The following is a 17,105-nucleotide window of genomic DNA, read 5'->3' on the forward strand; positions in this document are numbered from 1 at the left end:
ATTACACTTATATTTCTATGATGACTACCCTTAGTAAAAATATCTACAATACGATGGTCACACTCACGCATTAAATCATCAATAATGACAAGATGTGGACCCTCATATGCTTGAAATTCATTATTTTGAGGTAAACCTTCTTTAAACGTACAGTTTCAAAGAGTATCATACAACGGCTGCCATTCACCATAACACCATACAATATTTTTAAATAACTTACTATAATGGTCAAGAAATGTTTTAACAAAATATGATTTTCCACAGCCTATAGGACCTGCTACCATACATGTAAAAGGAATTTTCCATTCCATCTCTTTTACAGATATATTGAATTTATTTTAAATAGCGTTTTTAAATATTTTGCTTTCTTTTCTCCTTTACATAAAAAACAGCGTTTGTGGAAGAACAAATTTGATTTAATATACTTTTTACTTGTGATACTGACAGACCTCGTGATGATGATGATGATGACAATTTAACTAACCAACGAAAATTTACAGTGTTGCTAGAATTTAAAATATAAAATTCACCTTTTGAAATTATAAAATCTACAAGAAATACTTGTGACGACATGCTTCACCTATAAATTCTTGACTTCTCTTTTTTTACAATATAGTATGTTTTAAATCGATCCAAGAATTTTCACTTTTTGGCAGACCTAACCATTTCACACGGGCCTTATTATTTTTCTTTCGCAACACTTTTTCAATTAAATGTGTTTTTGGAAATTTCGTTAATTGTAATTCGTGTCCGTAAAATCTTCCTTCAATAGGTTTATTATTTGAGTCTACTAAGTGATATGTCGGAGGATTAGTGAAGAAAACTTTAGCAATTCGAAAAATTTCTGTACTCCAATTGCGTGTAAAACCTCTATCAAAACCAGGACGCTTAAGTTTACTATTTTACTTTTACTAATCTTAAATTTACTTTTTCTTTTTATCACAGAAAATTTTTTGCAATAGATGTTTGTCAATAGATGTTTTTCATTTTCTTTTTTAATAGCGTCTATAGGTTTCATTTTAATAGTGGAATGAATAGTATTATTATATTTATGTAGTAATTCCGGCAGAATGCCAATCCATTTATAATTTCCCTGCAGTGTAAATTTTCTCCACATTAAATTACGTAATGATCTATTAAATCTTTCAATAATACTTGCTTTCACATCACTGTACGTGGAATAATGTTTAATGTTATTTTGGCTCATCGCCTTCTGAAACTCTGAATTATAAAATTCTCGACCTCTGTCAGTTTGTAAAAATTTAGGGCTTTTGTTTGCTTTTCTCAGTACTGTTATAAATGCTTGTGTAATTTCTTTCCCAGTTTTATTTTTCACAGGAATAGCCCAAGCATATTTAGAGAATGTATCTATCACAGTTAATAAATATTTGTAATTTCGATTAATTTTTGCTAGACCTTTCAATTTTCCACTATTCATTTCAACTAAATCAGCTTGCCATAAATCATGAATCCCTTTCGTTATAACGGGTATTCGAGGATAGTTTCGTCTTGCACTTTTATGTAATTCTGCAACTATTTGTTCTCGAACTGATTGTGACATATTTTTAATACTAATATATCCACAAAAAAATTATCATATTTACAATATACAAATCTTACATGTTAAATCTTTATTATGATACCCCCAAGGAACAGTGTGTATATTACAATTTAAAATTTTTCTTTTGTCATCATGCGGATCTAACGCTAATTTTGTCACCTGATTTGTTGTTAAATTATGGTATTTACTTTTAATTTCAAATTGTGTTTTATGAATCGTTTCGTTTTGAAATAGACATGATTTATAATCGTCAAACGTAATTTGTTCTTTAACTACATTTTTCTTGATCCCTTTAAATTTTTTCAATTTTTTATTTTCGCCAGTTTTTATTGCATAATTTTTTGCTCGTAACCCAACATATTCAATCATAGGAACTCCACTTAATTCGTCTTTCATTTTACCCAAAACGTGTTTATTTTTTGTGCTATATAAAGCATTATTTTCAGGATAATTTGAGGTATCAAAATATTCGTTCATATTTTTTATATCGTTATAAATATTGTTAGTTTTAATATAGTAAATGAAAGAGTCAGTATCCATATACGCAATTCTAATTTTATCTCCATATCGAGGTTTCATTATATTATAATGGAAGTTATATATTGCTTATTTTGATAATTCTAAAACTGTCGCTCCTACGTAAATTGGTTTATTAAGGGTTACAGATTTTTTTTACCATATGAAACAATGCCAAATTATCAGCCAATTTTACCCAATTTTGAAACTGATCTTGCGCTACTAATTTTTTGCACTTTTTTCATTGTTAATTAATTTTATATCAATTCGTTTTCGTACATTCTCCATTGTCTTTCCGTATACAGAATTATTTAATAACTTATAGAAATCTTTTTCAAATTCAATTGTAGCATTTGCACGGCGTTGAGTATTTTCTTGTATATAAGATGCAAGCCATTTAGATTGACGAAATCATAATATTTTATGTACTTTTACCAATATTAAACCTTGTTTTAGATAAAATTGTAATACTCTATAATGCAAGATATAATTCGATTTCGATTTAAGTGTTAATAGTAATTTTGAGTATTTACCATTTGGTGGAAATTCATTAGTGGGAGCACACGGAAAATCAGAATGGTATTCGTGTAAATAATTTGGATACTCTAAGTCCACTTCTAGAAAAAAAACCCATTCACTATCCGTGGGCCAATTGATAATTTTATTTTTGTCTTGCCAATTGTCAATTTTATCCTCCCACCGAAAACCACCATATGGTAAATAGTCAATCATTGATAGTCCGTACAGATTGTTCATGTCAATATAGAGTAAATAAGATTTTTCTTTTTCCGCATCAAAATCATGTACGTAAGGATTATTAGCTTTGGCATATCTTAACACAGCTTGAGTAATACCTCCGCGAATCGATTTTTCTACAAACATATACATATTGATATCTGATAAAAGTTGAAGTTCAATTTTCGTTCTATATAACATGGCTTGCCATGCCAACCCAGGTGCAGTAAAACAATTAATCGGATCAATGCAAAAAGCATTTAAACATATCTTTCTAAAATTCTCCAACACATCTGCTGTGAGAAGTACATCAGATTTTAAATATAGATCGTGGTAGTCCCCTAAATTTTCACATTTAAACACACGCCAAATCAGTTTTGCATATTGATAATCAGTCTCGGAAATTTGTGTTCCATTCAATTTGCTATTAAATGCCTCTATTTCAGGAAATTCAATTTCATTAAATGTATCTAAATTTGTTATGTAATCATAATAATAAATTCCCTTACGAAGAATTAAAGGGAACTTATCATCAGAAAAATATTGCTTTGTATAGACAAATTGCTCAGGTTTTAATTTTGACACCAAATTTTCGAGACTGTACGGCAGGAATTTAAATAAGTCTACAAAACGTAACTCGATAGGTCTACCATTAAAATTAAAGTGTTTAGAGAATGTGATATATTTCTCAGTGCTTTCATCAATTACCGAAATATTGCCAGGGGTGCAACCTAATTCTTTCACAAATAAATGTGCATCATACCCAGACAAATTATGGAAGAAGACAGGGATAAAATTACTTTGACGTTTAATTTGTAAATTGCAACTGTTGCACACCGTGTCAATATACTGACCAGTTAAATGGTTATGATGTTTAACTTTTCTATTGTTACTCGTATATTTATTATAGCAAACAGAGCATTCAGTGGATAGATTAAACTCCTGTAACTGAGAACTATTTAATGGTATTAATGGTTTTTGTTGATCTAATATGTTTATGATTTTTCTTAATTCATTCTCCATAGGAGACATAAACTTCATCGATACATTTTCTCCCCGATAAATAACTAAATCTGATTTCATATAGTTGTTACTCCAACATACAATATAACCAAAACTGCATGGTATATGTTGCTGAATTTGTATTGTATGAGATCCACTTTGTTTATTTATAGGTTTTAATAAACTTTCAAAATCTGCAACTATTATCACATCATTCTGTAATAACAATTTCAAATTTCGAAATTTTAAAACTTCTCCTTGTTTCGGCATGTTAATTTTGGTTGGAGTGCGTTCTTTACATAATTTGTCATGTTCATCATATTTTGATTTATTATAAAAAGATACTAAACATCGTCTACAAATAAATGTTTGATGAGTACCTAACTGATGTCTTACTAAACCATTTAAATTTGTAATTAAACAATAATGAGAGTTTAAATATAATAAATCTATATGTTTAAATACACCTGTATTTTTGCTTATACGTAACGGAAAAATTGTTTCATTATCATAATCAATGCCATATATATTAGTAGAAATTTGTTCCTTAGTAAATACGGAATTATACTTATGTTCAAATTTGCTTATGTGTTCTACTTCAACTGGAAATTTTATATTCGTTTTTCAAATAACGGTAATAAAGTATTAATACGAGGGTCATTCGGAAAGTAAAGAACGTTTTGCGCTAGCGCGTGCGCGTGTTCCCCCACCCCCGCTGCTGCTGGCTTATTGACCTGGGCATGCTTTAGCCTCAGTCTGGCACAAGCTGCGATCCGCTACGGTCCGTTATTGCTTCGCTGTCCGACTGTAAAATGTGCGATACAATTACTGATCCCGCCAAGTGTGAGGTTCGTAGTGTGATAAGATTTTTGAATGCAAGAAAAGTGCGTCCGATAGAAATTTATAGACAAATCACTGAGGTGTATGGAAATGTAATGAATGAAGCATCAGTTCGTAAGTGGTGCATTATGTTTAATGACGGACGGACGAATGTGCACGATGAGGAACGCTCGGGCCGGCCTTCTGTTGTGACTGACGAACTCAAAGGAAGAATTGAGCGGAAAATTCAAGAGGATAGGCGATTCACTATTGACGGGCTGCACGAATTCTTTCCTGAAACTTCAAGAACTTAAGGAAGCTGTTAGTGATTGGTTCAACAGTTTGGCGGCAACTGTGTATGCCGAAGGCACAGAAAAACTTGTACCACGGTATGACAAGTGTTTAAATTTACACGGCGACTATGTCGAAAAGTAACTTAAATATCACATAGTATGTAACACAAATTTCGCCTTTGTATACCAGTTATTAAAGTGTTTATAGAAAAACGTTCTTTACTTTCCGAATGACCCTCGTATATTGTATGAAATTATTCACACGATGTGGATTATCTTTTGCGGGATATAAAGCAGCTAGAATGCTATACATAAAACTTCTATTATCGTTATTTTGAATATTTAAAACACAATTCTTTTCGGATAAAATCCATTGAGGTAATTTTACATAAGTTTTCTCTTTATGACTTTTCAATAACGCATTGAGATTTTTTATAAGACAATAATGACTGTTGCAATTTTATTCACAATACAGTAAATCTATACGTTTATCTACACATGTGTTTTCGCTTATACGTAACGGAAAAATGTTTCATTATCATAATCAGTGCCATATATATTAATGGAAATTTGTTCCTTAGTAAATACAGAATTATACATATGTTCAAATTTGCTTATGTGTTCTACTTCAACTGGAAATTTTATATTCGTTTTTTCAAATAATGGTAATAAAGTATTACTATATTGTATGTAATTATTTACACGATTTGGTTGTTCTTTTGCGGGATGCAACGCAGCTAGAATACTATACATAAAACATCTATTATCGTTATTTTGAATATTTAGAACACAATTCTTTTTAGATAAAATCCATTGAGGTAATTTTATAAAAGAAGCTGACAGAGGATCATATTTACTGATTTTAATTTCTAAGTGATGGTTTGGTTCAGAACATAAAGACCACCCGGATTTCTTAATTGCTCTATTTTCTTGTTCAACTAAAATTTTATTAAATAGTTTTTCTATTATAGAATTCACATCTGTACTCGGTAAAATAATTTCGTTACCACTATTTACAAAGAATCTGCATGTTTCTAAATCTACTGGTTTTACAAAAGTTGTAGCCAAAGAAAAATTTACTTTAAACGATGTCTTAGTTTGTTCTTGTTTTAATATATGTAAACAGTCTTTTCTTTTATTATTTAAAAAACATCCACTATCCTCATTTAAAACAGTATTACATTTTAAAATGATTTTTTTCAAATTATTATTAAATAGAGTATCAGTTGGTGAATTGATAGTAGTTGATTTAACCTTTTTTGTTGCCATTTTTTTAAAAATAACTCAGTGTTACTATAATAATTCTGAAGTGAGTTTTTATAATATAATATTATTATAATAAAATGTCTTACCTAAAAAAAGAAAACAAAACCACACTAATAATATAAGCGCGCACACACACAAAAAATATCTGAACTTTACACTTCAAACACCAAACAGGAAGTGATTACAAAAAAACATGTCGGTCAGTCTTTTATACCTGTGTGATCGCATTACGTCATATTGCGCAATAGGTATGAGTCATGCTCGGGGATTCCCCTCTTTTTTTATACCTTTGTGATTGATTGCATTACTTTCAGGGATTCCTTTTTTCAATCCTATCGTTGAATGACCGTATTGTCTGTTAAAGAGAAAACTAGCTCAATGTTTTTAAAATCCGGATGAATGACGTAATGAGAATTATCCACATATGGCGGAAGTTATTATGTAACTGATAACAAAACACGGAAGTTCGTATTCTTTTGCAATCTTTAAATAATCTTTGTTATGTTCAAATATAGGTTAGAACAAGTTCACTCCTTAAATGATTATATTTACTATAGAGGGTTAGAACGAATTTACCCCTTAAAAATGGACTATGCTCAAATAGGGGTTGAAAAATAGACCAACTGCTATGTTACATTAGAACGAGTACACCCTTAAAAGGGAACGTCCTCTCTGCTATGTTCAATTAAGGGTGGAATCCAAAACGAATACACCCTTATTCTCTGCTGTTTAAATAGGGGTGGAATACCCCCCCGTAGTCTTATGTATTCTTTGCTATCTTCAATTAAGGGTTGGAAAATAAGTCATACTCTTTTACTAGTTCTGCTATGTTAAAATAAGGGTTGAAAGGGAACGAGTCCACCCCTAAAAGAGAATGAATACACCCTTAAAACGGAACGTACTCTCTGCTATGTTCAATTAAGGGTGGAATCCAAAACGAATACACCCCTATTCTCTGCTATGTTCAATTAAGGGTTGGAAAATATACCATACTCTAAATAAGGGTGGAACGAGTCTTATGTATCTGCTGTGTGTTCATAATCTCAGTGTAATTTCTGCTATGTTAAAATAAGGGTTGGAAAATATGCTCACAAAAGGGAACGAGTTCACCCCTTAAAAAGTAGTCATAAAAGAGTATGAATACACCCTTGTGTGTTACGCATTCTTATGTATTATCTGTTCTGCTGTATGTTCATAGTGTCAGTGTAATTTCTGCTATGTTAAAATAGGGGTTGGAAAAGGGAACGAGTTCACCCCTTAAAAAGTGCTCATAAAAGAGAACGAGTTCACCCTTGTTATGTTACGTATTCTTATGTATTATCTGTTCTGCTGTATGTTCATAGTCTCAGTGTAATTTCTGCTATGTTCAAATAGGGGTTGGAAAATATGCTCATAAAATGGAACGAGTTCACCCCCTAAAATGTGCTCGTAAAAGAGAACGAATACACCCCCTAAAAAGTGCTCATAAAAGGGAATAAATTCACCCCTAAAATGGAGGTCGTAAAAGACCGTGGGCTCACGGTGTACGGTGCTCAATTTCCCAGGGGCTTGTGAGTTGTCTGATGTTGTTCCAGGTCTGTTCTATGTTGTTCCAGATCGATCCATTTTCTACTACTGTTATATTTTTCCAACCTTTTGTTTTTAAAATGAGGTGTTTACAAATAAATGCACCCCTTGCTCCTTCGGAAGAACTCGTGTTGGTTGTGTTGGCTGCAGATAAGGCTCATATGACCGAAAGGAATGAATCATGGCCCTAAACAAAAAGTAATCTATTGATGTGACTGGTTTAAACTGAAATCGGAAAGTATTGTTATAAGTTTGTCGGGACTTCTTTTGTGATAAAGAAATGCATAACTGAGTCCGGTATTAATGAGAAAAAAATATACCGGTAGTTCATGCAATCAAAAAATCTGTTGTTTTCATTAAAAAGTGTCTTTGCGCCTTTCTAATAATAGCACTATGAATACGTGTGCGGTGACTATGTGTGTGCGTGAGTGTATTCCTAATATTTAGATCTTTGTGGCGATCGCTTTTAATTCAATCTGATATTCTTACGTAATGAAATTTCAATATTTTCAATATACCATAGAGAAGTTTTTAGTAAAAATAAAAAAAGCAAGTCTCTTGCATGCTTCCCCAATAAAATCTTTTATCAGGAGTGACATAAATCTCGCTTCATTTCCTAATTATTTCACCAAACACAATGGGAGGCCAAATTTAAAGAATATACGTGGCTAATATACAATAATGGTGGATTTGGTAGTTCTATATGTACAGGTCGAAGGAGAAGGACAGATAATAAGAGGAGAAAATAATAATAACTTTAATTTCAGCTTAGGAACCTGAACGTACGAACTCTACGACATGAGGGGAAACTTGGAAATTTAAAAGTGGAAATGGACAAATGTAAAGTGGACATAGTGTGCTTGAGTGGAGTGAGATGACCAGGGAAAGATGAGATAATATTGGGAAAGTACAGAATATACCATTCGGTGGTGATACGGGCGAGAATGGTGTCGCGATAGATATGAAGAACGACGTAGCCAGAAGTGTAACCAAAGTGGAATACAGCAGTGACCGCTTGATGTAAAACTACATGCAAAACCAGTGGATATTGTGATAATACAAGTGTATATGCCAAATAACCGACCATGATGATAATGAAGTAGAAGTAATGTATGATCAGATTAGTGACATATTGCATCAGGAAGGTAGAGGTAATGTCAACGCCGTAGTAATGGGAGACTTCAACAGCGTAGTAGGAGAAGGAGCTACGAATAAGATAGTGGGACCATTTGGACTAGGTAGAAGGAACGAACGAGGTCAAATGCTTATCGATTTCTCTAGTCTACATGATCCGGTGATCATGAACACATGGTTTAAGAAAAGAAAAACCAAGCTGTACACGTGGAAACGTCCAGGAGATACGAAACGCTACCAAATCGATTACATTCTTGTGAAGCAACGTATCAGGAATACTTCTGTAGTGCACGAGACCTGAAGACACTGCCAGGACCGGACATTGAATCGGATCACAATATCCTGGTGGCGGAAGTGCAAACCTGGTTAAAGTCGATCAAGAAAACTGGGAAGAGAAATCGAAAATGGAACTTGGAGCGACTAAGAAATATCGACGATGATGTGAAAGAAGAAACTGAAGAAAAATTCTGTGCAATGGGCGATGTGGTTGACAATATAGAGAATAGTTGGGGAAAGTTAAACACATTCTACTTGACACACTCCGTAATAACATTGGCAGGATGGAAAGAACACCGAGAAAACCATGGATAACTGAAGCAATGCCTAAGAAGATGGAAGAACGCAGAAGGGCGAAAAAGACGGACATCAAGGAATACAGAAGGCTGAACAATGAACTGAGAAGAGAGACAGACAAAGCAAAAGAAAAGTACATAGGACAGATATGGGAAGAAATAATGGAACTTCAACGGCGCAGCAGATATGATCTGATGTACCAGAAAGTACAAGAATTGAGAAGGAAAGCTCACAAACGTATACGAACGTTCGGCATCGAAGATCAAGAAGGTAATGTAATCACTGATGATCAAAGAATCCTTAGAATTTGGGAGAATACATAAAAGATCAGTATGATCAGAAGAACCACGCCAAAGTTATTGCCATCGAAGAAGAGGAAGAAATGGATGATGATGAAAAAGGACCCAGTATATTGAAAAGTGAAGTAGTACAAGCAATCAAAGACATGCGAAGGAGAAAGGTCACTGGAGAAGACGACATACCAGTAGATTTGCTCAAGGGATTAGGTGACAATGCAATGAAAGTACTGACTTATATTATTAACAGGATCTACCTGAGTGGAGAATGGCCAAAGGATTTTCTTGATGTTGCAATGATTGCGTTGCCCAAGAAAAATCAAGCATACTGGAAAGATCATTTCACGCAAACTGAATAGGTGGCTGGAAAGTAAGATAGATGAGAGGTTAGAAAAAAATCAATTTGGATTCCGGAAAGGAAAAGGCACTAAAGATGCTATTGGATTGATGAGAATTATATCAGAAAGAATTCTTGATGTAAAGGAAGAGTTGTGTTTGTGCTTCATCGACTGGCGAAAAGCTTTCGACCGAGTCAATTGGACGAAACTTCTGAAAATACTTAAAGAAATCAGAGTCAACTGGAGAGATCGACGACTCATTCAAAACCTGTACACAGGACAACGAGTGGTGCGCTTGAATGAAGGAGAAACCAACAGTGTGGAGACTGGAAGAGAAGTCAGACAAGAATGTAGTTTGTCGCCCCAATTATTCAACATTTACAGTGAATGTTTAATGAAGAAAGCATTAATGGGAATTGGAGATTTCAAGATTGGAGGACAGATCATTAACAAGATCAGGTATGCAGATGATACGGTTATAATAGCTGAAACCGAAGGAGGACTACAGGAGATGATTGACAAAATAGTTGACATTGGAAAACTGTATGGAATGGAAATTAACATTGAAAATTCGGAATTCAGGAGAATATCGCGTGAAAACACGCCCCTACGAAACAGAGAGAACTTGAAGAGGTCGATAATATCGAGTACGTGGGAAGTATTTTGACGAGAGACGCTTACTGCACCAAAGAGATCACGTCAAGAATTGCCATAACTGAAGAAGCATTATAAATATACTCCATAGTTCTGGATAATCACAATAACATTTTAAAACATTTTTTTGACCAGAACAAAATGAATTATTTAATAACTATACGAGTTTTGTTACAGTTATAAGAATTGCTGTCATCTGTCTTTTCTCAATGTCTGATGAAGAGGACGTTAGGTCCTTGAAACTGTAACAAACCTCGTATAGTTATTAAATAATTCATTTTGTTCTGGTCAGAAAAATGTTTTAAAATGAAGAAGCATTCTACAAGAAAAGATCACTCTTAACTAACAGGTTCAATATTGGACTTAAGAAGAAGTTGGTCAGGTGCCATATATGGAGCATTGGACTGTATGGTTCGGAGACTTGGACATTACGGAAGGTAGAGAGGAAATATTTGGAGAACTTCGAAATGTGGTGTTCGAGGAAGATGGAGAAGATAAAATGGACGGAGAGAGCAACAAACGAAGATGTTTTAAAACGGATAGAAGAAAAGAGGACACTTCTAGCCACCATCCTGTGTAGAAAGGCCAATTGGATTGGACACATGTTGCGATGAAATTGTCTTCTTCACATCGCCATAGAAGGAAAGATGGAAGGGAAGCGAGGAATAGGAAGAAGAAGAACACAGCTGATCGATGATTTGAAAGATAGGAGAAAACCTTGGGAGTTAAAAGAGAAAGCTTAAGATCGACAAAAGTGGAACAAACATTTCCAGGCCAAAATCTAAAATTGAAAAAAGAATCCTCATTAGTCTCAGGACGTGCCGAAAGGCAGAATACTTAATAATAAAAAATATGTGCAGGTGTGAAAGGAACATTAGGTGCATTCAAATCTGAAAATTTGAGAATGAATAGATTTAGCGGTTATCTGCTGTGGAGTGGACGCACCTTCCGGAGATTTGGAATACCCCTCAGTTGAGTATGGGTCCGGGAGTTGTCTCACGAGAAATTGTTTAAAACTTGTTTATAAAGTTTTTTAAAAAAGCATTTTCATGTATAATTCTCTTTAATATAACATAAAGGGGTACTTTATATTTTCCTCAAAAAATTGGGGACGGGGGCAAAGCCTCTCAATGCTCCCTTTCTCCGTAACTATGGAGAAAATCTCCCATGGTTTTGAGTCATTATGTAAATAAAAATGCAATCTTTTTAGGCAACATACCCTCACTGTATTTCAACATTTAGATTGTCGATATGTTGAGTAAATATTGTAATAAAACATATCGCTTCTGCTTCTTTTTCCACTTCGAACACTGGATAGGGCATTTTGTATTTAGAGAATAATTTCGTGTTGATACGTAATCCGACTAAAATCAAATTTTTAATACACAAATAATTAGTAAGTCTTTTAAAGACAAAACTTTAGTATTGTTAGTAGGAGTTGCTGGTGGTGGCTAAAAAGAACAAAGAATGGAAATTTAGATTTGACACAATTTTGTACGTTTAACCCTGACGATAACACCCTACGCTTTTCTGACGTGTTGAGTCAATCAACTCCCTCCAGAATCAAAGCGAGGGGATTGGAATCCTCGCCTCTACTGGTAATTCTTTGCCCGTTAAATTAGATTACTTCTAATATTTGTAAACAACTAGTAACGAGAATTAGTTCTAGAGGATAACGCTGACCGAAATGCAACGTTTTTGGAGAACAGTTTGGATAAATGTCTTAAAATCGTGTGGAGTATACCTGAAGTGATAATTTTATAACGTTTTATTGTCAGGGATAAAATATTTCTCTCCATGACAGGATCATCAGTTTCTTTTCCAGTTTAGAAGTAGCAATGGGGAGCGGAGAATGCAGGTTTGCTTTTCATTGCCTACGAGCTTACGTGGAATGAATAGTAGTTGATTTTTCTACTTTTAGATAACGTTAATGAAGATACACGTCTTGTCTTGGCCAATGCCGTCTTCTTCAAAGGAATGTGGAAGGATCCATTTAGTGAAAAATACACCAAAGAAGCTGATTTCTACCCAAATGGACTCAATGAAAATCCAACCAAGGTTAAATTGATGCACATAAAGAAATCATTTTTATATGGAGAAATTCCGGATTTTGGATGTCAAGCGTTAGCACTTCCATATCATGTAAGTGTGGTTTGTATGCTGAATAAAACGTTTTAATGTCACAATGTATGCAGCCTGTCAGTTTGCAAGTATTCAAATAGATAAACATGATCCTAGTATGTTTTCAACGTCATAGTTCTGATTTCCTAGACGAAAAATCTTATTTCAAATGTCTTCTTAATATTACGTCACGATTAGGAATGAGTAGAACTGGAAATAAAACTTAAATAAATCGTATATTAAGAACGATTGTATTAATTATTGCACGTTCAGATAATTTCTTTGGTTTCTGGCTTCAGTATATACAGTATATATTTTTAGTGATCCTGGTTTGTCTTTATTATAGCTTTGAAAATATTCGACAGTATTAGTAGAACAAAACTAATCAAAGCATCCAATATATAAATTAATAATACTTGTGTAACAGTTTCGCCAGGGCAACACCTCCTTCATCAGACACATTATGAAAGATCAGTCCAAGAATAAAAACTTAAATATACACAGAAAGGTGAAAGTGAAAGTGAAGAAGTGCCCACATTTTCCGGACACAATCAAGTTTTCCTTCACTCTTTACATCCATGTGTACAAAATGTAAATTTTTATTTAGGCGTTTCATTTCTTCTCACAATTCGCAACCTGTTCTGAACTTAAACCCCTGCCCATCTGTAGTGTTATTTACTCTTTTACTTTTTTCATCTTTCTATTTTGTCCAGCACTGCCATAACTCATACGCTTCTTTGTCCAATTCATCAATGCATCCTTCCCTTGTTTCTTAATCCATTCAGATTCTTTCCAGTTCTATATCACACTTATGTTTTCCCTCTCCAGTTCTTGTATATCTTTCCCGATCTATTTCATGTTATGTTTTATTAACGTTCTTATACAGGATGTTTCAAAACAACACCTACAACGTTTGGAAGGTGATTCCTGACACTGAGATAAGACGAAAAGTACAGACCACCCTGCATGCACAAATGCTTCCTTTCGGAATTATATGCTGCCGAAAACATATAAAAAAAGAACTTTAAAGGTCCATAGCTCCAATACTATGGGACCTGTTTTAGTCGGGTTAAGATTTTATGTAAGAACTATTATGTATCATATCCAAATATCCAATTTTTAGAATCCTGCGGTACTTCCGCAACAATTTTTATAGAGGTAGTTATTGAGTACTTCAAAGTATTCATCCGTAGCCAAACTGCCTCTATAAAAATTGTTGCGTGAGTACCTTAGGATTCTGAATCATGCATTTTTGGATATCGCACATATACTAATTCCTAAGTGAAGTCTTGAGCCTACAATGGTAGGTACCATCGTTTTGGAGCTATGGACCTTTAAAGCGCATTTTTGCATGTTTCCGGTGACCTATAACAACGAAACGAAGCCTTTGTGTACCCAGGTTGGTCTATACTTTTCGTCTTATCTTCGTGTCAGTAATCACCTCTGAAACGTTGTCGGTGTTGTTTCAAAACACCCTGCATACTGCATTGTTCTCTCTTCTTAATGGAACGTCATCTTTATGTTGTCTTATTCTTTCTTCCTATCGCTTTCCTGTTCTCCTATCTATTTCACATTACATTCTTTACAACCGATTCGATATATTATTCCTTCCTCTTCTGCGTTTATCTGTTCTTCTTTTCTCTTTTCTTTCTCTGGTAATACGTCTAAAACTCTCTTCCCTCCCTTTCTAAATGTTTTGAGTTCTCCTTTTCTCAGCAACGTCTACCGTGTCATCTAAGTCATCTGTATCATCTCAATTCCTAATCACCTTGTTCTTTCTTCTTCTGTATTTTCTTTCTTCTTGTTTCGTCTCTCTCTCCTAAAATTTTCTCTTCTCTATCAATTTTTTATTAGTGATTAATATAGTATTTTCATGTCATCTTTCCTTCTTCCGTCGTTACCTTTTCTGCATATTCCGTGTAAATTTCATTTTTCTCCCCATATTTATGTCACTCCTCTTATGGAGGTATATCTCCGCAAAGCATTCTTTCCTGTACCACCCCGCCCTGAATTTCCCGCCCGATTTTTTTCTTTCGTCGTGTCCATAAAGTTTATCTCATTCTTCTCTTCCATTTCCAGCTTAATTTTCTTTTCCTACATCCTCAATTGACTTTTAACAATCTCCAAAATCCTGTTGCGGATTTTGTTTAGAATTCAGTTGTCATAGATTTTTTTTTAATAAATGAGTCATTATTGTTTAGGTAAATCATGCACTTAGTGGGATCTACTTGTCATGTTTTATAACTGACATGATTGAACAATATTTGTACAATAACACAGAAAGTTCGGATGCCGTCTATTCTAGCTTTAGAACTGTTTTGCCTTAATTAAAAATAAAACCTGGCGTAAGCAAATCACTTTTAATAAATAATATGGTTTCGACAACGTATCATTGCCTTTATCAGACATATTAGCCGTTTAGGCTCCACACTGGTAAGCCCCAATGTTAAATGAAAAAAGCAGAGTTGCCAGTTCAGGAATCTATTCCCTTGCGTTCTCACCATACCAACAATAGAGCAATGCACCATGAGTTCTCATTAGTGGCGTAACTACAATGGATCGAGTGGAGCAGCTGCTCCAGGGCGCACAGTAAAAGGGCGCAAGGGCGGAAAAAAGAATACGGAAAACTGTTCCTCATGCAAAGAGCGTTTGAAAACATTTCAAAAGAACGCTATGACTATTAGCTGTTAGTTGGCAACAACCAATACCGTGGGCGGATCCAGGAATTTTTTAGGTGAGGCGCAGGTCTGAAAAAAACAACTTGAGACATATTTTGGTATTTGGCTCACTAACTTAAAATATGGACTGCAGTGCTTCATAATACGTATTTATCTCAGTCCTTCTAGAGGCGGCATTGAGGAAAGCCATGTTGTTCAAAACGAGAAAATCCACCACTATTATGAGTTGGAAACGCATACGTTATCTGCAATAAGTGGAGAACGCACTCAGAATTTTCCTCTTGAGAAAAATTTTAAAACCTTTTTTTTTCACAGCCTCAAGCGCTTCACTAGGGACTAATTTATATATTGGGAACAAAACGATAGGCCTGTTCGAAACCTTTAGGTTTCTTAATAAAAATAACTTTGTATACTCTTAGTATGTATATATTGTAGTGTTTTGTGTAGGCAGAGACAATAGTGGACTAGGAATCTAGCCCTTCACCGATTTATTTATTTTATAAAGATGCAAAATAGTCTTTGTGTTTTACAAAGTTAGTATATCAGAATCTCCCTTATGACCAAGGGTGAAGGAAGTTACGTTTCATACGGGAAACCCTTCGCTCATTGCAGCAACCGGGGTGATTTATAGTGACTCCAGGTTATCATCCTAGGAAATCTCCTCGGTTCATGGCCGCCTCGTGAGTTATGTTTTGTGTTGAGGAATCCCCTTCGCTTCAAAGCAGCCTCCAGGGATGTTAGGATAGGTAGAGCTCCTTAGTCCAGTACGACCTCCAGAGCTGTTGTGGATTGACGATCAATGATCAACTGATGCCTCCTTCCTCTGTGGTTCCTCTTTTATAGGCCCTCTCAGGTGGCTCGTCCTCTTTCGGTTCCCATCGTGTTGATCTTCGTGTCTTCCTGTGTAGTGTATTGTCTGCTTGTTTGTAAAAGTTTGCAAGTGTCGTCCATAAACATGTGCTCATGTTGTGATGTGGGGATCCTTACAATATAGTTCCCATGCGATTGCTTGTTTCATAAATTGCCATAAGTATGCTCATTACTCAGAGAGTAGGAAAACCTCTGTCTCAAGGTATATTCAATAGACAAACTTCGCACACATGCTCGAGTTCATCTGTGACCTTGTCGCGAACGCCTAATAAAGAAGACTGGATAAATTTGAGGAACAAGTAATTAATGGAATTGGAATATCCTGTATAATCCAGAAACATGCGAATACCGTTAGAATATGCTGTAACCTTCAGATACAGCTGAGATAGTATATTTTTTTTCTAACTCGAACAATTTTCAACCATACTGGATAAAAATAGAATATATTATTATGTTTTACTGTATAACTTTCAGTTTACATAGTAAATCCGTTTCGTTTTTGTCCAAATAAAATTAATTTAGAAGTTTCAGAATAATTAAGAAATATAGGTTTTCGGGAAATAATTTCTTTTATTTATATATTATTTTTCTCCGTAAATATTTGTGTATGGGCATCTCATTTGGATAATTATAAAATATACATTATTATTTCAATATAATCCATAAATTAGTACTTGGATAGA

General features: G+C 34.3%; 1 protein-coding gene across 1 annotated transcript in view; it reads left to right on the top strand.

Moving 5' to 3' along the window:
• LOC145685827 (leukocyte elastase inhibitor-like) overlaps positions 1 to 17,105 on the top strand; it is a 133,480-nt gene that overhangs the window by 52,142 nt on the left and 64,233 nt on the right. The window contains exon 6 of the mRNA XM_081758415.1: positions 12,675 to 12,895. Coding sequence (XP_081614541.1) covers positions 12,675 to 12,895 — 221 coding nt within the window. The remainder of the gene's footprint in view (positions 1 to 12,674; positions 12,896 to 17,105) is intronic.

The sequence above is a fragment of the Thermobia domestica genome, chromosome 5 (assembly GCF_964235325.1).
Source record: "Thermobia domestica chromosome 5, izTheDome1.hap1.1, whole genome shotgun sequence".
Lineage (NCBI taxonomy): Eukaryota > Metazoa > Arthropoda > Insecta > Zygentoma > Lepismatidae > Thermobia > Thermobia domestica.